This window comes from Sphaeramia orbicularis, chromosome 6 (genome assembly GCF_902148855.1).
Source record: "Sphaeramia orbicularis chromosome 6, fSphaOr1.1, whole genome shotgun sequence".
NCBI lineage: Eukaryota > Metazoa > Chordata > Actinopteri > Kurtiformes > Apogonidae > Sphaeramia > Sphaeramia orbicularis.
Window position 1 is genome coordinate 25,138,562 of NC_043962.1, and position 26,548 is coordinate 25,165,109.

General features: G+C 38.1%; 1 protein-coding gene across 6 annotated transcripts in view; it reads left to right on the forward strand.

The window, feature by feature from the left end:
* magi2b (membrane associated guanylate kinase, WW and PDZ domain containing 2b) overlaps positions 1-26,548 on the forward strand; it is a 105,469-nt gene that overhangs the window by 11,336 nt on the left and 67,585 nt on the right. For 5 of the 6 annotated variants that reach the window (XM_030135821.1, XM_030135823.1, XM_030135822.1 and 2 more), the window contains exon 2: positions 13,195-13,311. In XM_030135821.1, coding sequence (XP_029991681.1) covers positions 13,195-13,311 — 117 coding nt within the window. Of the gene's footprint in view, positions 1-10,918; positions 11,268-13,194; positions 13,312-26,548 lie in introns of those variants that run through there. The other variant, XM_030135819.1, reaches the window with a different exon arrangement.

Genomic DNA, 26,548 nt, shown 5'->3' on the forward strand with positions numbered 1-26,548 from the left:
TACAGTGGACAGCTATTCTACAGCTGTTCTCTTGTATATTCATGGGTTTTGTTGTTTTAGTTCATTATCAGCCAGCACAGTGGACACTTATGCATATGTAACTTTGCTGTTCTTGATAAACCTGATCTGCAGTAATGTGTTTGAGTGTAAATCAGTTGTTAATAGACTGTAATTATCATTTTTTCTTTAGCAAAATGGTTTTTTTTTGTATATTATCTCCATGAAGTGAGTAATAACTAGTATTAGAGTATGTTTAAATATGAGAAAACATCAAATTAGCAGCATTAAAAGTGTTTATATTTCATAGTTTTCACAGTATATCAGTAAATACATGTTTCTTTGCTTCAAAAATTAAACGCATTGTATCCATTTGAGTGAACATTTTTGCAGCTCCATAAAAAATAGGTTCATAAAAAGCTGTCAATTGCATTTTTTTCATGCCTAAAGAGGAATAAAAGCAGGGGGGATAAAGTCATGATTAAGGTTCTCATAATTCATGCATGAAAGGGTTAATGATGGACACTATTTCCAAAACATAATTACATTGTGTAACTGAGAAAAAGCTCAACTTTCATGTAGAGGCTGACTTTTAAACAGACTAACTAATTTGGCAAGAAAATAATACATTTTGGTTTATATGCTGTCAAAAAATATTCAATTCCATGTATAGCTGGTGCATTTTTGCAGATGGACAAAGTTAGAATACATTTAGTCCTATAATAATGTTAAAAAGTAATGGCTCATTCAGTTCATTTCAAAATGTTCCTTATGTTTCTTGACATTGAGAGCCATAGAGAGAGGCTAAAGAGCCACATTTGGCCCAGGAGCCATGGGTTGCAGACCCCTGTACTAGGCCTTTATTGTCATGTTGAATTAAAGGAGTTATATGTAATTTTGAGATTGTAACATTAACTCTTCTCATCCACTGCGACAATCAAAATCAGTCCCATCGTTCAGTGAAAAAAGTGGGAAGCTTTTTGTATTCAGTACAACTGTCTTCATCATCAAATTTGCTCCCTCAAACAAAAGCTGCTGGTCAAAATAACGCTGCTGTCTCACAATCTTCACCTGCTGTGTCAGCTGATAATTTACATTTTAGCAAGAAAACTACCAGAGTAAATCTATAAATCACCTCTGCTTGTAGTGTTTCTCTGTATGGTTTGTTTTGTCAGTAGCTGCGCTAAAGACATGTTCAGAACACGGGGCGAAGACCTCAGCTCCTACTTGAGACTAATGAGAAAGTATGGTGAGGCTGTAAAACTGCCCACGGCGGCTGGGATTGGCCACAAAAAGCCCTGACTCCATAGACTTATACTGAACTACCCCCTAAAAATACTAAATCAGTAGTTTTTCCACAAGTTATTCCAGTGCCATCTGTTTTATTTGGAACCTCTAAGGCAGTGGTTCCCAACCTTTTTTGTCTCATGACTCCATTTTAACATCACAACTTTCTGGCGACCCCAGACATTCAAAATGAAGACTTTTTTTTCTGGCTAAAATTAATTTGTTTTTGATCATGTAATAGTTTGCTATACTATGTTGCAAATAAACGTTAATTTTATAAAACATTTAGTCTATATAATGTATATTATTATGGATGGAGGCAGAAAAGCCAGGTGTAGATTACTGCACAAAGTGAAAATTTTATTTTCCTTGGTCAGGATATGTACAGTCAGTCCAGCTTGGATTTACAAGGCTGACAATTAATACTGAACAAACAAGAACTCAAACTACGAATTATGAAAGAGCTGCAGCATCTGGAACTGACCACAATGAACATTTTAAAAATAAACAGTGCCACAGTGCTTCAGTTTCAGCGTCAGAGTGTGTCATGTCTTTTATGGATTGCGATTGTCTCTCTCAACTCACCATATATTTTTCATTAGGAAGTTTTTTTTTTTTTTTCTTTTATCAATTACTAGAAATTCCAGGTGACCCCATTTCAATTCCAGGCAACCCCACGTGGGGTCCCGACCCCAAGGTTAAAAAACGCTGCTCTAAGGGATCTGTTTTAGGGTTCCCACGGGGTCTTAAAAAGTCTTAAAAGTCTTGAATTTAAAATCTGCATTTAAAGGGGTCATATTTTCTTAAACCCACTTTTATTAGTCTTTGGTACATTTATTTGTGTATTTGGGAACCCTGATAGTTCATAAAGTTTGAATTTGAACCCTCCAGGTGCTGCAAAGCTATCTTTATGTTTATTTTGGCAAAAATCGAGTGGATTTCTACAACCCGTTTCAATTCCTTCTTAATTTGTTATGTTTTATAACTAGTTACATCATGACATTTGCACATATAAGGTCAAGACTTCCGACGAACATGTCTCCAAGAACGCCACAATTGTTTGTCAGCAGAAGTGGTTGTAGTCCATACTGTAAATATGTCCTCAGATGACTCGGAATAGTGGGAATCAAAGCATTGGAGTAAATAAATACATATTCCTAAATTCTAGGAGTCAAAAATTTTTGCCAGTATGGTCATGAAATAGGCTGTGAAATGGGCATTAACCCTTTCAGGCATGAATTATTAGAACCTTAGTAGAGCTTTTTTTCCTGAGTGTTTTTAATTCCTCTTCAGGCATGAAAAAAACAAAGCGATTGTTGAAATTTTTTTATGAACCTATTTTTCACAAAGTTACAAAAATGTTCACTCAGGTGGACACCATGCATTTAATTTTTGAAGCAAAAAAACATGTATTTAAAACCCATCATCAGAAAATGAGATACTGTGTTAAAACTATGAAATAAAAACATTTTTCTCAAAGCTAATCTGATGTTTTCTTACATTTTGACATACTCTAATACCAGTTATTACTAATTTCATGCAGATAATATGCTAAAAGACAGTAATGGTATGAATTGCAGTGTATGGAATGGTGCATAAGCGTCAACTTTGTGCTGAAATACAACTAAAACAACAAAACCCATGAATATACAGCTGTAGAATTACTATCCACTGTAGTGACCACTATGCATGAAAGGGTTAAATTCTGTTCTAAGTAGTCTTAAAAAGGTCTTAAATTGAACTTGTAGAAACCTGTTGGAACCCTGTGTTGGTCCATCTTTCAGTGGTTGCTCAGTTATAAAGTTCTCAGGTCAAATAAAGACTTAGATGTCTGCCGTGTTGAGCTTTGATTGTCAGTTTATTATTATTTTATTATTATTTATTGTGGAGGGTGAGACTCAAGGCTACAGTTGCTCAATATGCACGTATGGAAGTGTTCTCATGATGATTCTAGATAATCCTGGGACATTTTTAAAGAAGAGATATCACAAATAGCTTCTTTTAAAGAATGTTTTAATTTTCTTATAAGCAGTTTTATGCTTCATTTCATTAAGTCTTTTCGGCTACTTAAATATTTGAAGTAGTCCCCTGATGAAATTATTCTTATGGCCGTATTGATGAGTCGAAGCTAAATGCTGTCTTTTTTATTGTATGTAATTTTCTGCTTGAGTTGTTAGGATGTGAGTTGTGGCCACCTCTGCCTGATTGTATCTTACTGGATTCCTGTATCTATGGTTTATCCTGATAGGTTGTGACGAATAGAAGAACAGAGCCGTTGGGTCAGTACAGTTGGATTAAATTCATTTGAGTTCGGATTTAGCAGCATGAAGAGTCACTTAATCATTACAGACAGGCTTTATTAGACTCTCAGACCGACCATGGCAGCCCAGTGGAGCATTGGAGGGGAGGATCATTATGATGCTCAGAGGGCGGCCTCCTCTCACACAGTCACAATTATTAATTCTTAGTATTGACCAGGAACATACCCTGCTGGTTTTAACCCCTCGGGTTATTGACCACTCATGCCCCCAAACCCATGAATCCCTTATTGCTCTCGGTTGACTCCACAGCTCCATCGTTTCTCTCTCTTCTCATTATTATTGTTACTCAACTTTTCGCCTCCGGCCTCATGCACCTTCACCCTTCCTCCATAAGTTTAGCCCTCTCTCTTCGCTCTTTCTCCCTCCGCGCCTGCTGATCGCTGCTTTCTGTCAGTCAGTTGCTTTAATTCTCATTAAGATGCATCCTGCTTGTTTTATCCTAGTGGAGAGAGAGAGGAACGCTGCTTGAAGTGGAGAGTGCAATCAGGAGTGACAAACACCTCTACATAGCCACATTAAAAACAGGAGCCAGCACATTCATACACACCTCTTTATGTCCATCAGTGTTTATCTCATCAGCATAGACATGCAAGGTGAGGCGAGGAATTTATTTGCTCGCTGTGGGAGGACGAAGAGGAGGAGGACGGAATGAGGTATATTAGGGCTGGCAATTCCTATAACCTCCCTCCTTTAATCTTAAAGTCTCATTGGTAGTGTGAGCTTGTTTCTCTTTATAGTGACTCAGAGGTTGTAAATATGCGTCTGGTCTTGATTACAGCGCTGCCGAGAGAGACATGGAGGAACATCATTATTAAGACAAGTCTGAGGATAGAAGGGATCAATATGAAGACCTTTAGGAGAGAAGTTCTGTCATTTACTATTAATAATGGGCCCAGCGGCCTGCTGTAATAATGCCATTACAAGCAATGGAAACTGATACTTCATTCACTGCTAAATGGTTATCTCGGTACATGCCGTTCATACGTATCATACTCACACACACCTACATACACACACACACCCACACACACACACACACACACACTGTCTCAGTGGCCAGTCAAGATACCTATACCTAATTGGGCCTGTGAAACAAGAAAAACATCACCAGGCCAAGTTTTGTCCACTGGAGAGATGGACTGAGAGTTAATTGGAAAAGTAAAATGTCAGATATAGGACAAAGAGAAGAAAAAAACACAATGAAGGATGATAGAGCTGTACAATATGACACAAATCTTATATACAGATAAAAGTAATGTTATATCCAGATGATGATCTGTATCATCGTATTGCATATTTTCATTAAATTCAGCATTATAATAGTTTGTGTAACACATTAAAGTCTTATATAATCATAGTTCTGTTTGTATTTGCTGTCACTCAAAATCTACAGCATGTTTTAACTTTAACATTTTTGTAGGTTTTATGTATTTTAGTATTACTTTGCTGTCAACATACAATATATTGCCTCAACACTATAAATACACAAAACATACATCCACATGCTGAAAGTATGGATTAAGGGTCAAGGACATGCACAAGAATTTATAACTAATATTTTTCTTGTATTTACAGCGTATTCAGTGTGTTAGAATAACATACTTCCACTATTTTATTCAGCTAAGTGTAATTATTCTGCGTGGAGGTCCACAGTTTCTGATTGTCTCTTGAAATACTGTTTGGTAAAACTATTGTGTAGGTGTTGAAAGATGTTGGCAGTGTTTGAGTCTGTTAGAATTTTCATTCTGTGTCAGACATTTCATAACTAAACCATGTCCATGTTGAACTCATATCACGTGGAAGAACACAAAACATCCAAATTATGAAAATATCACTGTAGAGAGTGTGATTAACAAATCAAGAAAATATAAAACAGACCGTGACTGTGAAACAATAGATGTTTTTTTCATATAATGATACTGGACAGGTCTAATGACTGGGAGGGCAAATTAACAAGAAGTAATCAACTTAACAAAAGCCATTTGGAAAAAAATGTTTGGCCTAAAATATTTAATGAAACAAGTATTTACCCGATAAAATGATTAGTCTTTTTGTCTATAAATGTCAAAAAACACCATAAAATTAATGTGATGTCTTAAGAGCCTGTTTCACACATCTATCATCCGTCCAAACACTGTAAATAAAAAAATAATTGCAGAATAAAAATAATAAAGAAAGTAGAAAACTGAAGGGCCAAAAGGAAACTTGTTGAATTTGACGCCTGTAATGTGTGTTTCTGATGTAAAAATAAATCTTTTTTAGACCATGTCGTGTTTGACTAAACAGCGAACTGAAGGTAGAAGCTTCTGGATACATTAGATTTGATTGATGTATTTTCTCATTGAGCATCTTTCTTTTTGTCTCTGTGCTTTGCATGTCGTTTTCCCCTCTGAAGAAATCTTGCTGACTTTAATCCTGATGCGCTTGAAAGCTTTGTACAAGTTAGATTAGTTTTATTTGTCCTCTGTGTTTTTACATATCAAACATTTTAACTTGCCAAAAACAGGAAAAGCAGAGGTGGAGAAGATAACATTAATGCTGGATCTGTTCCAGCAGTGATCACAGTGCAGTGTAGCGACCTGTGTCTAACACGTGTAAATGTATTCTGTGAAAAATGCAACTTTAGTTTCATGCCATAGTTTTTCCAAAGTCATGCTTTTGTTTTTGTCTTGTCCCTTTTTCTGGCCTTGAAATTTCCTGCATTTCTGACCGTTTTCATTTTGTTGTATATAGTGCTGACTCCATGCCTGAAGTTTTATTCTCCTCTGTAGCCTGTGTGACCTCTTGTGGGAGTGTGAGTAAGCTATTGATCACAAAGTCCATCCATTTTAAAGTTTAGTTCTCCATGACAACCACTCGGGTGCAGCACCACTTCACCTCAGTGCTCTCCTTTCAGGCCCAGAAGGCCCCAGAGTTTAAGGAAGCTGGTTACGGTGATTTGATCTGTTGTTAGGGTGTGAATGTGTAGCGGGTGTATTCACGTCTGAAGTCAGGGGTATTACAGAATGATATGTGCTTTCATTATATGTAGTATGAATGTACGGAGACTGCACAGCGTAGGATGAATATTTTTGACATTCACAGTATTGATTGTCTGGCCAACTTTTCACTCTACTCATCTGACTGTGTTTTGTCTCTGTACAATTAATATTTCTAACTTGTCTATGGTGATGTGTCTTGCAGAAGTGTGCATGTAGATTTAGCGTTTGCATGCCAGCATACATTCCTGAAACTTGACTTCAGGGTTGTTTCTTGTTTTGCACTTAAGAGTCAAGCCGTTAAACTTTGTGGGGAAAGAAACCCGGAGAATCAATGTGGCTCGACTGCTTCGCTCCTGTCTCGGCCTCCTGGGATAGTGGGCATGTCAGACCTAATTATGCCTTCCCAAATCAAACAAAATGGCTCCTGTTGGTTTCTACATCTATCTGCTCCTCCCTCAAGCCTAATGTTAGTGTTTATATAAACAGTGCAATGCGTTGAGCGCTGTCTTGTTAGAAGTGAGCAGCATTATGAATCTGTCCTGTGTGCACAGTAACCAAGCTGCGGTTTGAATAAATAAACAGAATAAATTAGAAGAAAGTTAAACTATCCGCTGATGTTGGAAGCGGTTGACACTTCCTGAACATTTACCCTCAGCAAAGAGTTTGCTTAGCTCTAAACAAATCAGGTTGCTTATTAAAAGCCAATTAAAGTCAACTAAACGCAGTAGTAAAATGCAAATTTGCATGTTTAAACCCTGTATTCTCTAGCAACTTCTGGGAATAAAGTAACATTTCAGTGTCAAGTTCATTTTAAAGGAATCCTAGGCTCTTTTCAACCCTGCTCTTGCTATTTTTCTTGTATCCTCTCTTTGTCTTGACATTATGCATGCTGGTTAGCTCAGCTGCAGGCTAGATGTGGCTTTGAGGTCAACAAGCTAAGTAACAGGTACTGGAATGCGATTTTGACCTGTTGAGGGTGTTGAGATCAGGATTAAGAATTCCGTTAGTTACCTCAGGGAGAAAAGTAGTACTGTTGTAAGGCTTAAATTATTGTAGATTTAATTTACTTTCACTGTGGTTTTCACAGATAGCTGAGCAACACAAAAAGATAAATGAATAAGATTGTCTTGTTCTTATCGTTATTGCATTATTTATCACAGTGTGTTTAATTATAAGTTTAAGGTGAGATATTTTGGAATTCCAGAGTTAAAAGCATAGTTAAAAGCATTGAAAAAAGCAATAAATGTTGAGGTGAGTTTGCATTTTATGTACAATTAAACTTAAATTAAACAGAGGAAGAGCAGAAGATTTTAAATTAACTAGGTTTTATTGCAGACATTTATACTGCTCAGGATCTGCTTTTTCTTAAGTAATGCAGTGTCTGAGTATTAAATACCCTGGCAATATTATATAACATTATATAAATGAAGTCGAATACTACGCTCAGTATCAATCCTACCTAAGCTTTATCTCCTGAGGAAGGTAAAGATTAGGTAAATGAAAATGTCATTAGAACATTTACAGTGAAGAAAGTGCATCGAGTAAGTGATCACTTTCTAACACATGACGGCTATGTACACAGCTTCATGAGGAAAATGTATTTTTAGATGTAATATTTTACATTTGAAATCAAATATAAAACTGAATGCCCTGTTAAATGAATATGAGAATTGTAAATCATTCAGAGGATGGAAACACTGGTGAGAAGATTGGAGTCAGAAGGGCAGTTCATGTCACACCAACCTGTTTTTATGAACAGTCATAATTGGAATCAACTGCAGGCTCTTTGCTGAAGTGCTTAAATACCAGAACATGCCTGTGGGCCTGTGGATTGGTTGTAGTGGTGTATAGATTACCAACCCATTAGTGGAAGAAAAACACCTTGTTGTACAAAACCCAGCTGGTGAACCTACAAGAAAACTGGTTTGATTTTCAGATCAGAATGTCACCTTTAATGTCTATTGATTTTAATGAATGTCATGAAACCCAGCTTAATAGTATAAGTTAGTAGTGCAGTTGGTTGATTTGGTGTGCAGAAAATTAACATATTCCACTTTTTAATAAATAAATAAAAAGCCATATTTTTTAATTTAATACTCTGGGTTCATGTGCATAACTTATATGTTCCGTCATGGTTCATCCTCACTGCGTTAAGGATTTTAATACGATCTGACCTCATAACACTTAACTAGTGTAAATTCATACACTTATAAATATGCATAATTTTTTCTCTGTGATACTGTCAGAATACATGCCTATGATTAACCAAGTGACAATGAAGCAGTCTTTATGTCTTATGGTTATGCAGTAGTAAATCAACAGCTGTGTAAACAAATCTGCTCCTATTGTGTTGCTAAGCAACAGAGACATTAGTTGTTTCGTATGCTACCAGCTGTCCATACATCTCTGTCAGAACATGATTTGCAGTTGGTGTTCTTGAGTAAAATGAAAAGCTAAACCAAATGACCAGATGTTGCCTGATGTTTACTGTCACACATTCATCGCCCAAACAGCTTCACAGTTTTACTTTTCTGGCTCAGCTTTCTCCTTATTTGGTGCTTAAAACACAGTGGTGGCACAGTTAACTCACCCAGTCGTAACAGAACAGACACATACTACAAGATATTGAACATATAAATTCAACATACAAGCCCATAGAGACCCACTGTACCACTGCAGTGTGTTGATTAATAAGGTGGAGGCCGCCAGCAGCTCCACCACTAACAGCAGCTTCTGTGCAGCAGCTGCTGTGAAGAATGAGGAGGTGAAAGCTTAAATGGGCCACCTTGTTGAAGTGACACTAGGACTGAATGATGCGCAAAAAATAATATTTGCACATATTGCAATATGAGTCACAATTTCAGTGTGAATGATAATTTTTCTATGTTATTTTCTGAAAAAAAAAAAAAAATGCTGATGAGTTTTCCTGGACCTGTACCGGGTCTGCAGCAGTATCTCATTTCAAGGTATAAAAAATTACAGTTATTATATTGTCTACATTTCCTCATCTAAGCTATTTTTAAGAATGCAACCAGACGGAGAATCTCAGCTGTGTAGACATGCTTTTCTCTTCCACTTATGTTAGGTGAAGGAGGTGAAGAAACTTTCATTTTTTTCTAAAGAGTGAACAGTTCTGCTCCTTTGTAATTTGTATTTTTCAAAAAGTAGATACACAGCTTTTTATTTATTCTATTACAGCATTTGTTGAGTCAATAATTGATACCAGCAAGTGTTTGATACTGTGAAATAGTGATATTGCTGAGTCAAGCACTATGTTAAAATCTCATATTATTCCAAGTCTAGTCATCAAATAGGCATGTTTCCTCACATCTGGAGAATATAATTCATAGACCAGAGCATCTCTGTTGCACCACAATGCTTCATTTATCAAAGTATGTTGAGACACATTTTACCTTCATCAAATTGGAACTCCTACTGCACTTGGCAATGCTGGGATTTCAATATTATTTTTGATTAATTGTTCAGCCATAAATCAGTTTCTGGTCAGTTCAGTATGTGACCTGCATGGACAAATGTAATGGTCCACTGAGCAGAGGCTGCACTGATTGCTGTGTGACTTAATGAGTTTGTGATTGATCGTGGTTTATCTTTTCCCCTAGACATGCAAAATTTTTTGGAAATCCATAAAACTGTGTCTTCCCACGGAATTTTGTTCTCATTTCAGCGTAGCATTCAACCGCATAACAAGTTAACTGTGCTGTTTATAGCATCAGAGGTTGTTAAATTTGCTCATTTTGAACAGTTACACCAATAAAGCTTCTTTAAATACACCCAACCTCCACATTCAAGCTGTGCCCTAAGCTCAGTGCTCGTATCATGAATGTGTGTTTCTGTGTTGGTGTTTGTTTATTCCTCATATTTAGACCAATCCTTGCCTAAGACAGTGCTCAAGGCATCTTTACTGGCTTCTACAGCTGTGAGCTCATCAGCTCTCTATGTGTGTGTATGAGTGTGTGTAACCTCCGTATGACATATGCTGCTGCTGCGTTTCACAGTATTTCTCTCTAGTCGGTGACGTTTACACAAGGTCAAACAGGGAGAGCATCTGGTGGGCGAGACACTGAGTATTTGAGGAATGTCAGGGAGCATCTGGGTGCATTCACACAAACACACACACACTCAGAAATACAAGAACACATCTACAAACGCTTTCACACACTTACTTAATAGTCTCTCTCTCTGTCTCTCCCTCTCTCACACACACAGACACTAGCCATACAAATGCACAAACACTCCAGTGCAGTGACAGCAGCAGCAGATAGAGGCTGCTGCAGGACTGTGGAAGCTCTCTGGCCAATCCGCTGGCAGGTTGTTTGGAGCCCGGCTTCCCACTGGCACATCTCCTTTTCCTCTCTTTTCTCCCGACGGTCGTTGTTTCTCTCCATCTCTCTGGTCTCTCCACATCCCCCTTCCCCCCGTCTCTGGCTTCTTGTTTTGGATTAAAATTGACTGCATCCGGCTGGTGGTGTGTTGTGTGTGTCTGTGGAGCAGTGGTTGACAAGCAGAGGCAGCAGGAGGACTGTGAGGTTTCAACGAGAAGGCAGAAGATGTGCGGTGGTAGGATGTGAGGCTAGAGGACGCCTGGGAGGACAGGCTGTCTGTGGATGTATACTTGGGGTGAAAAAAACGTCTTTTACCTTCATCTGGACCTGCCTATGAGGTGCCTGGGCTGCGCTGCCTTTGTCTGACATCCTCTCCACGTCTTTCACTGATCATACATCTGTGTCGGTTTGCATGTACAATATGTTTGTGTCTGTGCACATCAATGATCTGGCGGGATGTGATTTTTACCCATGTAGGGCTGAGCACAGCGACAGTCCAGCTAATGTTAATCAAGATTTCCAGCCTCCCTTTGTTTTCTTGATCTCCTCTCCTCTCCTCTCCTCTCCTCTCCTCTCCTCTCCTCTCCTCTCCTCTCCTCTCCTCTCCTCTCCTCTCCTCTCCTCTCCTCTCCTCTCCTCTCCTCTCCTCTCCTCTCCTCTCCTCTCCTCTCCTCTCCTCTCCTCTCCTCTCCTCTCCTCTCCTCTCCCTCTGTCTTTCTCCTTGCTATTTGTGAACAAATTCACAGTGTCTCACAGCCTCACTAAAATGGTGTCAGTTTACATAAGATGTTTTATCCAAAGGATTCATTATTGCTAAATCACAGACTGGCTTTGACCTGTGTCAGGAATGTACATGTCTGCACAGTGTGGATTTGTGCAGAGGGAGCCCATGTAAAGAATTTCTTCTCTGATGGTATGCTGCATGTTCTCTATGATGGGTAGACACTGCATTAATCTCGATACCGGTAGGCCAAACACTGTGGAGTCGGTTTGGCAGGAGGTTGCTAGAGTATGCATGAGTGAGAAGACATGTTTGTCATTTGTAAATGCATGGCATGTAACCTCATCCCCTTCCGCTGTTGGACGTGATAGTCTTGCATACAGAATGCTGTGTGGAGAATAACTTCCCCTCCTCTCACCCTCCTGGGCTTCTTTGGTTTGGGATGAAGGGAGGAGAAACTATTCATGGACATTATCATACAGCATGTGTGCCGCACAGATATGCTGGACTGTTTGTAGTCTCCTGCTGATGTTTGTCATTCATCTGACGGTGTTTCAGTTCAGTGGTTTAATGACGGCAGTGGAGACGAGGTGGTGTGAGCCGCCTCTGTCCTCTCTAGGCCTTTGTCACCCAACCTGCTGTGTGTGTGCATGTGTGTGTCTAGTAGCCTTTGCTGCTTTGCTTTGGTGTGGAAATCAGTTTTCAACCTCAGTGAGCCATTTTGTCTCATATTCAGCCACAAAATCATATTTTTTCACCTAACACCTACCATTTTTTCCTTACGTGTGAAAAATAATCTCATTTGTGGTATATACTCAGTAGCAGTAACTTAAAATACTGACACAGGCATGTCATTTTTACTTTATCAAATATTGGTATTTTTATTAAGTAACAGTCAGCATCTGGGTGTTAAAGAGACATTAAGATAGGACTTGTTTACTAATTCTGTGAAACTCATACCACAATCAACTGAGATCATTCCTCTTTATTGCATTTTAAAGGGTAATTTTTTCTACTTCAGTTAACCTGCGTAGATGTAATGCATTGAAAATTGTACACTCACTGTGCGATACTAAGTTATTGAGTGCTACATATTGCAATACTAGCATGAGTTACTCTGTGGTTCCCATCCCTATAGTACTCCAACCTGTTTTGTTGATTCACTGGAGCTCTAATGTTTGCTCACAGTGGAATACTTAAACCCAACAGTTTTGTGTGATGTCACTGCTCCTTTATGTACATGTACATACTGTACATGTATGTGAAAATTCACTGTAACATACTGACAATTGTTGGATCAGGTCGCCATGAGAATTAAAAATAAAGACTTAGGGTGAATGGTATTTGGCTGCACAGCATGTACTTATAATCATTACCCCACCTGCAGACCACTGTTTGTTGAAGCTAGTGTCACTTTCATGAAAGACCCAGACACAATAAAATCAGATTCCATCTTTGGAAACCATTTAATCCAGGTATTCAGATTGTGTATCATGAATGCAATAAACCAGTGCTAATCTCTCTCTTATTTTGTTTGTGCTCAGGGGGGGTGGTTGACAAGGATTTGCGGCACTACCTCAACCTGCGCTTCTCCAAGGGCTCAGTGGACCACGACCACCAGCAGATCATCAGAGACAACCTCTACCTCCGCACTGTTCCCTGTGAGTCCTGTTCACTTGATCTCCTCTTCCTCCTCCTCATCCTCCTCTCCTCTGACATGCTATGTTCTACAATCCTCTTTTTTATTGTCTTTTCATTTCATTTGTCTCTCCTCTAGGTCATTTCCTTCCTATTCTTTGTTTTAGGTTTTCCTCCTTCGCCCTCAGGATGTTGTCCTCGTATTTTCATTATACAAATGCTCTTGTCTTCCTCTCTGTCTCTCACCATATATTGCTCCTTCTCTTCCCTCAATCGTCCGGCTACTGAGCTCTCAGCCTGAGGTTTCCACGGCAACCACCCTCTTGTCTCGAGGCTTGCGTTGCCGTGACGCCCTACCCCCTTCCGCTCTCTCTAGTCATGCACCGCAGACACATATATAAAGATAACCACACATCACTCTATTAAAAACATGTTTGCTCTTCACCTGTGTGAGAATGGGAAAACTGTACACACACGTCGTCGCTCAGACACACAATGCCCACGTGGATGTGTGTGTCTTCACTAAGTGCTTATGCTGTCTCTGTGTTTGCCTGTTGCTTGTTGTTGGTGGGTGGGGGTGAGTGTCATTGCCATGATTGACATTGAGGGAATGCCATCACCAGCAGCTCTGCCTGCTGTCAATACACCAAGCAGCTTGTGAATCAGCTTCTCTAGAGACGGAAGCAGCTCTGATGTTTGACTGCAGACTGCACCTCATTCCTTTCATGCAGCATGTGGCTGGTACGCTGATTTGATGGTTGTTCAGGGGATTTATACGACTCTGACATGTTTCAGCGTCTTCTGTTAATAACTCTCAGATGTCACGCCTTGTGTTTTAAAGAAAAAGACTAACTGGCCTTTTGTGGTTGAATTGGCAGTGATCAATTAAATTGGATGTTTATTGTCATTGCGATATGAACATGCTCAAAAACAGCAAAATATACTGAAAATAATTGGTGAAATACAAGGGATCGTAACAATTTGTTTACATGTGCCATGCATTCACAATACAGTTACAGACATGGGTTCTCACTCATTCATTCTTACTTTATTTTCTTTCTTTTTAATTGTTGTGAAATAGTGTTAAATGTTATAATGATAAATATTTTCTGTCAACATAATAATCATGATAATAATAATTTGTCACAATGAATATAAAATTATTATTTCTGTCATGTTTAGATGTCAGAATTGCCAGTGTAATTACAGCATGTTAGGGAGAGTGATGTACTAATCCATGGGTTTGTAACATTTATGTAGCACAGGTAGAATCTCTGAAGTGTCTGGATTTAGTCTGTATCAACTGGAACTGTTTATGTTTTGTTTTACTGAAGTCCAGTGAACACAGATGCTTTAGAGTTATGCTGTTATGTAAAAATGTTCTTGCTTCATTAAAAAAGACCAGTGTGACAAATTAGGCCACAGTCTGTGTAATGTATGGAATCACTGCAGCTGTCATAAATGTATGTCCAGATGGAAAAATGCAGGCTAGTATTCACTTCAGCTAGATAATATCATTGTAAAAATTGTGAATCTAAAATGATACAAAAATGCATAAAGCAATAAAAACCCATCACACACAGTCTAAGCCTCCAGAAACCAGACAATAACTAGAGAAAAACATGTTATGGTGTCACCTACATTTTACATTGTCATTGGATCTTTTTGCCAGATAGTTGAAAGGCAGATTTTTGGTTAATTGTGGTTTTAACAACAAAAGCCTGTTACTCTTCTATTGGTCATCCATCAATGTTATTTCCATAATTGACTGATTGATGGTTCCATTTTCTGAAACTATACAATCCTTGAACGACATCAATTGTCAAAGTCAATGAAACTAAGTTAACATGAAGTCCCGCTTTTTGATCTTATTATCAGCTTATCAATTACTTGTGAAGCCCTTTAGCAGCACAAATCATGTTTGATTCATTGATCGATTGACTCAGCATGTGAACGTTTGACCTATCAGCTGGAGCTGGAGGCCTCAGCCGTCATCGCATTAACTGGTGCCAGTTCAGTCATATTGTCATCACAGTGTAATCTAATGTTGTTGTGCATTGCATATTTTTAAGGGTCTGTTCTGTTTCTGCTGTAAGTATAGTGAAAGCAAAGCTAGAACGTGACATCAGTGACAGTTGTTTTTGCATCGGCTGAGCACTTTTCTATACTAGATGTCCTTTGCCGGTGTGTTGAGCCGCTGACACAGAAGTGATTGTTTAATTTGCCCTCACAGCTGCACAGTTCTGAGCTTCTCTCCCTCTTACTGCTCTGCTCTCTCTCCTGCCGCCTTCATCTCTTTGTCCACCCTTATATACCTCACCCTTCTCCTTACTCTTTGATTTCTTTTGGTCACCACCCCACACCAGTGCATTTTCAATTTTACCTCCAGACGGCCCTCTCTCCTCCCTCTTCTTTTTTTCCCCTGACCTTTCCTGGCCTCTTGGTGGTGTAGTAGTGGACTGACAGGGTGACAGCTGAGGTGATGGGGTCTGGCTGAGGTTCAACACTGCAGGTCCTTGAATACTTCAACCTTGTCGCGGCCAAAGTACCGCACAGGCCTGTTTTGTTGGAGTAGGAGCCATAGATTTGTCACCATGTTTCAATTATAGCTGCCTTCCAGCCTTTTACAGAATGGAAAGACACTTATTGTGTGTGGTGTGTGTGAGCAGTAATGACATTCCCATAATTAACTGCCTATCACTTAACAAAGCTGATACAGCGTAATGAAGATTATAGAAAATCCAAATCATAGACCTCCTTCAGCGCAGCTTTGACTCATATACTGAATATCTGTGTGACGTATGGCCTACATCTGTTCTTGTCATTAGTGCTGCATATGTTGTACTGGAATGTAATTTTAAATCTGTGAATGTAAAACACTGAGTTGGTTTATGTCACTACTTACATCTTTTTCCATAAAATAACTTTAGATAATGTTAACCTGTCCAGGGACAGCACGTTCAAACACAAACATGTTTCCTAGTTTTGAGATTAACATATTATTGTGCACCCAGAATAAAATAAATACAATTACAGTTTAATTTGGCTTTGGTCAGAAGGTCATCTGTTATTTATATGAGGATGTTGCATACCAGGAGGGTACATTTATTACCTAATCTCCTTATCACAATTATCTGAGCAGTTTTTTTCATGTCAAATCATGATACTTATCTGCATTTACCTGCATAAAAACAGCTGGTTGAAACTGACAGAAACAGATTTCATCACCAAAATACATAATTTGAGATTTAAATAATTTTTCTTCATCTTTTTTGTTGTTCCTACATCATTTTGAGGTGCTTAACTTGTATTAGTAACTGTAATTACCTCGCCCCCCGAAGGGGAGGCAAGGGGTATTGTTTTTTGTTCGGTTTGTTTGTTTGTTTGTATGTTTGATTGTTAACACTCTAGCAGCAAAACAATTGGTTGAATTCATATCAGACTGGGTTTATAGATTGCCAGTGACCCAGAATAGATCTGATTACATTTTGGGAACACTAGGTCAAAGTTCAAATTTTTAATGAATTTTTAAAATCTTTTTTTTCCCATTCACTTTTAATGGGCAAAATTTTACATGTTTGTAGCAGCAAAACTATTGGTTGAATTCATACCAAACTGGGTTTATAGATTCCCAGTGACCCAGAATACATGTCATTACATTTTAGGAAAAGTAGGTTAAAGTATAAATTTTTTCTGAATTAAAAAAAAAAATCTCATTTACTTATAATGTGATAAAATTTCACATCTGTAGCAGCAAAACTATTGGTTAAATTCATACTGAATTGGGTTTATAGATTGCCAGTGACCCAGAATAGATATGGTTACATGTTGGGAAAAGAAGGTCAAAGTTCAAATTTTTTATGAATTTTATATATATATATATATATATATATATATATATATATATAGAGAGAGAGAGAGAGAGAGAGAGAGAGAGAGAGAGAGAGAGAGAGAGAGGCAATTGATATGCTGACATCACCACATGTGTAGACATGATGACATCAGTTGGATCCATGCCAAAATAAGCTACAGTACATGTGAGGGGTGGGGTTTGTTGTGCCTGGAACCACTTGTTATTACTAATCCTTTTATAAAGTGCACACAGCCTGGCCAAAAACAGTCCTATGCTCTCATGTTTTTTGGACCACCTTAAGCTATGATTATGGCATACATTTGTTGTGGTATTATTTCAGTAAGATAATTTGTTATTTCCATAATTTTTTGGACACATGTCACTGAATGTAGACCTGACCAACTGAATCAACCCTGATCTTAACACTGTCCCTACAGGCTTATACTTAGACACTATGCATGATGGGTAATCACTTCATCCTCCTCTCTTCTCACCCTGATGCACCCATCACTCTAGAACAGGGTCAGTCTGGACTCCTCAGACCACATGACCTTTTCCATTGTACACAGTCCTTATGTGTTACAATACAATCTTTATGCTCTCTATCAAACTGATGGTTGTTTAAGAAATGTGGAGCTACTCACTGCATCAGTTATGATTAAACAACATGTTGCAGCTAAAAAATGTTAAGCACTGCAGCAATTAGCCGTTGGAAGGCTCTTACCTATTTGCATAAACAAATCAATTTATTTTTGTTGTAGTTAAATGATTGATGTCAAATCTGCACTGTGCGATTTTAGTTTGCAAAGCCCAAGAGGCAAATATAAATGTATTCAGAAATAAAGCTATTCCAGCTTTCAGGACCAATAAGTGACTTGCCCTGTTCATTAGATGTACTGTAGGTGTATAATTAAACTATTGTTATTCTTCTATTGCAGCTTTGGATATAATTATAGGTGAGGTATGTGATTTTCTGTAGAAACTCAATTAAATAGCACATGTGACCTTTTCATATGTTCTTATTGCTTCCACATTGTTGTTCAACATCAGATGTATATACTTTAGGTTCAGTGTCAAACATTATTAAATGCTGTTACAACACTTACATTGTTAAATACAGCTTAGTTCTACATTAAAGGTGCACTATAGAACATTTTCTGTGGTTGTGGTTTATGTTTGGGGTCTATTTGTGCTGGAGCCAGTCCTTTGACATTAACTTAAAACATTACTAATCTATTAACTGTCTCAGTGCAAACATCTGATGACAGTCACATTATACTTATTTTTATGTAGAGGTCATGAGTTGGATTTTCCACAAAAGTACAGTGGTGGAAAAATGTTTTTGGGCCATACATTTGTGATATATTGCATTGAGAATCACTCTTATATCACTGAACTCTATCAAGTATTATTTCATTCTCTAAACCCACATGCTCCCTTCTGCACCTGCTCTGTTCCATCGAAGTCAAAAGTGGATGTTTCAGTAAGATAATGAAACACATCATGAATGTATTTTGTTTGCTTTCACTTTTAACAATAAAAAAAAAAACATGTGCAATTGTTTGTCTGTCTGATGCAGCCACACCTTTTGAAACACAAATAGGATTTTTCTGCAAATATTTTATGATAATATTTGAGATTGTGTTCCAAAAACTACTTATGTTTCCTTTTGAGTTGTAGAAATACTTCTTCTCTGCTCTTCTACAGCGGTGACACTGTCCAACACTAGCTATCGTTAACTGAGAAGTGATGCAAATTTCATATATGCACAAATCACACACAGATAACCATTACATTTGTACATTTTTGCCTCATATTTACTCACTTCACCTTTATCGCTTTACACATTACATTGATAACAAACTGCCTTTTCGCTGTTGTCACAGTAGTTAAGGTTTTCTGAAGCTTTATGCCTGTGGCATCAAAATGAACGGAAAAAGACAAATTGTTAATCATCAGCTGAAATTTCACCGCTTGACTTCCTGACAGATTTTACAGAAGCGGGCGTTGCTCAAGCATCAGGGTGACAACGGCATCAGACGGCTAAAAAACAAAAATGGGGAGATGGTCCTAAGTGCTGAGCTGCTCGCACCCTGGAGGCTGTTTGTTGTTGTGGTTTGGAGCGTTATAAAATCAGTGTTTTTCTCCCTTGTCTGTGGAGCTCTGACCATGCTGTCAGTGTGAGTCTGTCAGCTTGACAAGCAGACGCCACTCTGCATCACAACATGCTGTCACACTGAAGGACGTGGGAGGAGGTGTGTGTGAGTGTGTGTGTGTGTGTGTGTGTGTTCATACAGCTAGAAGGCTCACATGCTGACATCAACTCCTGCATCCTGTTACATCATTCAGCTCAAGGATTGGCCATTCTCTCTCTCCCCCTCCCAAAAAAAATGACTTGAATATGATAAAATAGCATGGTAATAATTCCACCATGTTGTTTTGTTGCCTCTGGGCTGCCTGCTGTGTGCATCTTTGTGTTTGCGTAACTGTTTGTATGCAAATGTTTACTTATTTGCATGTTTCTTTTTCACATGCTTTCACACTTCAGCATAAACATGCCAAACCCGAGCAGAGCTGCCACTTTAAGGACACGAGGAAAATGTTGAAACCAGAGAAACTTGCAAAATCGAATCAATAGCTGCCATAAGTCGAGCAGAAGGGAACAAAAAGGCAGACAAAGAGAATTTAAAAGACATGCGAGGGGAATAAAACTTCAGAAAAGAGAGAAGCATCACGGTTCGCAGGTTGAAAGGTTTGATAAGGTTGTCAAAGTTTGATAGCCTGACTACGTCTCAAGTCTTCTGAGATTAGAAATAGGCTGGCACCATTTCACTTCATTTACAGGGATCGCTTCGACACTTTAGCAAATGATTCTGAGCTACTTCTGGAGCACCTGCTGTTGAGAAATTTAGAGTTTCAGATGTGTTTTTTTCTCTGCAGATGAACAGCGTGAGCACCTCTTTAATACGAATGAAGGAGAGAGTGGAAGATGGTGAAACTGGGCTAAAGGAGGGAGAATAAGAGGGAGAATAAGGAGGGAGAATATAGGGAGAAGAGGGGAGGTGGGGGTATAGTAAACAGAGAAAAAGAGAGGGGAGGGAAGATGATGGATGTAGACATGAGCAAAGAGGCTCTGGGAGAAGATACAAAAAGGGAAGACAAGAGGAGAGGTGGTAAAGAGGAGGAGATCAGCAGGGGAGATGAGGAGGGAAGGAGGAGAGCGGGCAGAGGATGGAAATTGAGAAGGCGAGAGTCGATGGGAGAGGATGGAGGGATGAGACGGTAGGAGCAGAAGGGCGAACGTGCACTGAATGAGGGTAGAAGGAGATATGAGGGAGCCTCATAAGTCATTCCCTTGAGAACCATCTCTTCTCCTCCACTCTACTCAGAGGCATCAGTAAAAGGTGCTATAAATAGCTGCAACCGTGAGCAGCACGTTTCTCTACTCAGATAGCCTATAAATACATGCAGCTTCTGTCACTTCTCATCCGCTGTACTCTGGACGTGTGTTGCCCCGCAGCTTCGTAGCCTCCTACAGGGAATCCTTCTCCAGAGACTACAGGGGAGGAGAAGATAAAGATGTTGATGAGGAATGTGGCCAAGATGCTTAGGATAGTGGAGGGTGATAGGGATGATGGACACCGCTGATAATGATCGCAGTAATGAAGATGGCTATCATGATGATAGGAGGAAATTCATGTAAAATGAGTCATTCTAAGCCTGATACACACGATTTTAATGGCCATCATGGAAACTGTAGTTTAAATTAAATGTTAACAAGCATTTTTCAGCAAGTACATCACAGACTACGGCTATCTGCAACAGCATGCAGGTTTAATGTGTGTAACTTAAGTGTTTAATTAAATAAAAGTACATCAACAGGTTGTGTTCCTGTCTTAAAATACAAGCCATTAAATTCATTCAACAAAATGTAAGACTGTAAAAGTCCAGTGTGAACAATTTAGGGGGATGTAATTGCAGACATGGAGCATTGTGTTCATAGTTATGCTTTCATCAGTATGTAATCAGACAAAAATCAGACTTTTTTTTTTTTTTTTTTTTTTTTTACCATAGAATGAGTCATTTACCAGTGGAGCAGGTCACCTCTGTGCTGTTCACCATGTTCCCACTGTAGCTCAGAGCAAGTGGGTGACATCCAGCATTTAGATGCATCACTGTGTTTGAGTGAGGAAAAGAGTCAATATCCCCTTAAATAAAAACCCTGAAATGAATAAAACAAGCATTTCTCCTTGAAGAAGAAATGTTATATCTCTATCGACTCTTCCTAGATAAATAAAGAATGAATGCAATAAAATAAAAAACACCACTTCTATCAAATGTCTTTTAGATTTTTTGCAGCCACTGTAAGGGAGGGTAAGGGAATATTCAGTAGTCGATGTTAAAATGTCTTAAATCAGTCTTGTCAAAATCTTAAAAATACATACATATTTTGATCTGACTGACATCAACATCCCAGCAGGTCAAACTGGTTTTATATTATTTAATTTACCAGTTGCATTAATATCTTGTTGATTAGGACAGCAGTCTAAGGGCCAAAAAAAAATATATTTACTGTGTGTCTCATTAAACAGAGTTAAAACTGTACATCATGTCATTTTTCCTTAATTTTGCTCTTTGTAAAATTCGTCTTATGTTTATTTGAATTAGCATAAAAATGTCTGAGTTTAACTAGCCTTAAACTAGAAACCTTTTAGAAGATACTGTATATTGGCACATGTACATGTGTCTTCAATATTTAAAAAAAAAAAAATCATTTATGGTACATTTTTAAATAACTACATACATTTTTACCAGGTACATATTTTTTTTACTAGCAGTTTGTATTTTGCCTGTGGGACAGATCTTTGTGAAACATTAGACAAATCAATAACTTGTCCTTAGTGAGTGTTTCTGTTGGTGTGAAAAAGAGCTTTTAAAAGCCTGTTCCTGTCATTTAGTTGCAGTAAATGATTTTTTTCCTCTTTATAATTTGTATAAACTACAGAGTGAAGTGTTGAAAAAGAAAAACAGTTCTCAGTCCAACATGAAGGAACAGGAGTGTGACAGCTGTGTGTGTTTGCCAGACAGACAGAAGCGTCTCCTGACACCCATCAGTACTTTCACAATTTTATAACCTTTTGGCTCAAACAACATGGTTCCCAATGTGGTGTTTTAACAGAGTTCGAATTATCGACAATGTGCAGTTAGATGGACCTATCGCTATTAATACACAGGAACAAATATCTGCACCTCCAAACGAACATTCAGCTCAATCATGTGCGATGGTTTCTTTCAAGCTCCCAAATTCTCCCACATCCATCTGTGTTTGGTTTCAATTTGCATCCAAGAAGTGTCAGTTGTCCGTAAATCATGTTTATAGGTTGCAGATCGTATCGTCTTCATGGCTATTTATAAGCGAATTTAACCTTCATTTACTCACAGAGGAAGATGAGTGATAACAGTTTATTTGAGGATTTTTTAGTGAAGTTCAGTGATGGATGATAAAGCTGGAATTCATTTTTTGTCTTTGTGCACAAACTCACGTTGCTTATACTTACATGTTATATGCATGTACAGTACAGTGTTTATTTTTACTCGTGTCCAATTGATTATTCTGTTTGTGTGTGGAGACTTAATGGGCTGAGCTGATAAATGAATAATGGGAGAGTTACACATCAGTCTCTGTTGAGCTTTGTGCACTTGCTTCTATATATGATAGAAACAGAGAGAGAGAGAGAAATACATCATCCCCCAGGGACCCTCTCCTTAAAGGGGTGATTTGCCTGCTGGCTTGCTCTTGTTAAAGGGCTGGCTGACATGCTTTGATGTGGTTCCGCGCTCCCTGCAGTTTGATTGGCACGCTGGATTAATGTTGTTCCACAGATGAAAGAAACTGCAAGGGAAAGATATGAATTTTATGAAATGAAAATAGCAAATATTGAACATGATTAATGAACTGGTTATGTTTGCAAAGTGCTTTCTGTGTTAAGTCCTGGACAGGTGTCATCTCATCTCTTTTCCTCTCTTCATACGATCCCCTCAGTTAATCAGAAAACGAGGTTCTTCTGAATCCATTTATATTTGTGCTTCTAGTTTTACTTTACATGTAAATATGTTCAATAGCAGTATTGATAGTGAAACTTTGACTTTCTTACAAGATCTTAAACATGTTTTTTTCCAAATACCAAAAAGAAAATTAAATTATAGCTCACAGTACAAATCTGTAGCTATATTTTTGAGCTCTTTGTATTTGTATACAGTCAAAATAATTTTATTATGTAAAAAAAAGCTTGATCAGTGCCATCACTGCAAAAATCTAAATCAGGGGTGTCAAACTCATTTTAGTCCAGGGGCCACATACGGCCTAATATGATATATAGTGGGCTGGACCAGTAAAATAATAGGATAAAAACTTCTAAATAATATCAACTCCAAAGTTTTCTCTATGTTTTTGAGTGAAAAAAGTAACATTTCATAATGAAAATATTTACAGCTACGAACTGTACTTGAACATAACATAAAATATATGAACAACCTGGAAATTCTTAAGAAAAATAAGTGCAGTTTTAAAAATATTGCACCATAGTTTATCATTTATACATGTGCATCACAACGTACAGATCACAGTGGATCTACAAATACACAAAACATTTAGGAACAGGCAGAATATTGGTAAAATTCCACATACTTTTCTTAAGACATTTCAGGCTGTTCTTATTTATTCAGGTTATTCACATTTTTTGTAAAAGGCTAGTCTGTAAATGTAAACATTTTTGTGTAATTTTACTTTGTTTACACTGAAACAAAGAGAACAAGATAACTTTTTTCATTATTTATAGGTTATTATGATAGTATTTTACTGGTCTGACCCACTTCAGATTGAATTGACCTAAAATGATTTTAACATCCTTGACTGTTAATATCTTCAGTATAATTTTTGCATTTCACAAATTTATCCCATGGGCAAAATGAGATCCTTTGGTGAGCCAGTTTTGGCCCCCGGGCTGCATGTTTGACACCTGTGATCTAAATCTTACCAAGTGTATTTTTCTCATTTCTAGTCAAAATATTTCACACTTAAAATAAGATATAATCACCTAAAGAGTAACTTTTCAGTGAGATATAAGAACTTATTTTTAAACAACAGAGCTTGAAAATCTTATTTCAAGAAATTTTTACCAAGATAATTTTCACTTGTTCCATTGCCAGATTTTTTTTGCTTAATTCAAGATTTTTTTTGCTTAATTCAAGCAAAAAAAAAAATCTGCCAATGGAATAAGTGAATATTATCTTGGTAAGATTTCCTGAAATAATATTTTCAAGATCTATTGTCTAAAAATAAGTTCTTATGTCTCATTGAAAAGTTACTCTTTAGGGGATTATGTCTTATTTTAAGTATGATGAGGTATTTTGATTAGAAATGAGAAAAATACACTTGGTAAGAGTTTGATTTTTGCAGTGATAAAATTACTGAAGTTCAGCATGAGCCCTCCCCTCTCTCCTCTCCACCCTCACTCCTCTCCTCTGTCTACTACCTCTAAGAACAAGGTTATTTGTAGCGATGAGGCCGGTGCTCATTGAGGAGAATGTCCTCTGATGGTCAGTGAGCGCTGACACCTTCAAGAGCCAGACTGTTTACTCTGGTCATTCTTTACCTCCACATACAGCTGCACATACTGCATACAAAGCACTACACACCATCTCAGTGTGTGCGCATCATCATGACCCCCACTGTCGTCCTGCGTCAGTCAGCACTGCAGACTAATAAAGGTGCTTTTCAGCCTATCAGGCCTGATTTCCATCACCACAGGAAACACCTCAGTACAGGGGTAATTTCTCAATGTCACCCAGGCACCAGCTACACCAGACGCTGATCAACACACTGAGCAGCACAGTTGTCTTTTCTGCTGCTAATGGACCGGACAGGCAGATAATTTATGGGAGAAACTTAAGATGACATGTAGCTGCTTTCACAAGAATTAACACTTTATCAGGTTTTTATGTTGTTACGTGGATGTGGCGTTTCCTTTTAACTTTATAGAGCACTTTTCTATTTAATCGGTTATCAAACAGCCTTTACAATGAGTCACATCCACAAGCACTCACACAGCTAACCTTCCTGTTTCCACATCATGAGCCACAGCTGCCACATAAATAACATTTGTTGTCTCTGTAATTTACCACTTTTAAGATAAAGAGTCTTTATTTGTCAGCGTTTTACACACGTGGACATGTATCACATTGAATTTGACTGTGCATTTAACCCATCACCAGCTGCACATACAGGAACACCACATACTGCAGACTAGGAGTAGTGGGCTGCCATGTCAGGTGTCTGGGGAGCAAATGGGGGGTTAAGTGCCTTGCTCAAGGGCATATCAGCCATTTCTGTGACAAGCTGCTTTTCCAACCTTCTACATTGCTCAGTTACCCCCAAAAAGAGGGCTCGCCTGGGACCTCTAGCACCCTAAGCAAGAATCATACCCTTACCCTTTATTTTAACCATTCTGACATCTTAGATAATTCCCAACATCTAACTATTACAGTTGATTCTTAGACTTGTCTCTGTTGTTCTTGAGACAAATTATGCAAAGAAACTTACAGAAATCCGTTTGATAATCGCTAAGAAATGTATTGCAATCAAGTGGCAATCAGACATGCCCCTTCCAATTAAAATGTGGCTTTGTGAAATCAATAACTGTGTGCCCCTAGAGAAAATAACTTATTGGATACAGAAAAGAAGTAAGACTTTTTACAAAATATGGCAACCAATTTTAAATTATATGGAAAATCTACTAGCACACCAGGTTGACTGATTTCCTTGTATTTGGTTGACTTGGCATGAACTATGAGTAGTGCTGCTACTGTTTGTCTCTCTCTGTATCTTTGATTATTGCATAATGTATTTTATTTATTCATTTATTTATTTATTTTTCCACTTTCTTTTGTCCTGTCATTGTGAGTTCATTTCAATTTTGCTTTTTCCACCTTGATTTGATTTTGTCTTGTTGGTTTGTAACTGTAACCTTGTTCTTGAAAAAATCAAATATTAAAAAAAAAAAAAAAAAAAGACTTGTCTCAGTTATTAAAAAAGATGAGAATTTGGGACCCAAGTGTCAGAGATGTCCCCGAGGCTGGCTGGAGGATTACACTGTCACCCTTCCTGGTCTGTGGATGCCTTCAGTACTTACCTCATTAAGTCGCACTGTGCAGCCTTAATCTGTTAAAATCACTGTGTGGTCAGATAGATAGTGATCTCAAGACCTCACAGTATAGTTCACCCAAAAGTAAAGTCATGCTGTGTAGCTCATTTAAAACAGAAACAACTTGAATCATTGATTAGAGTTGCATAAATGATGGTAAAAGCATTTGTAGGTCACTTTTTTTTTGGTGATTGCCCATATCCA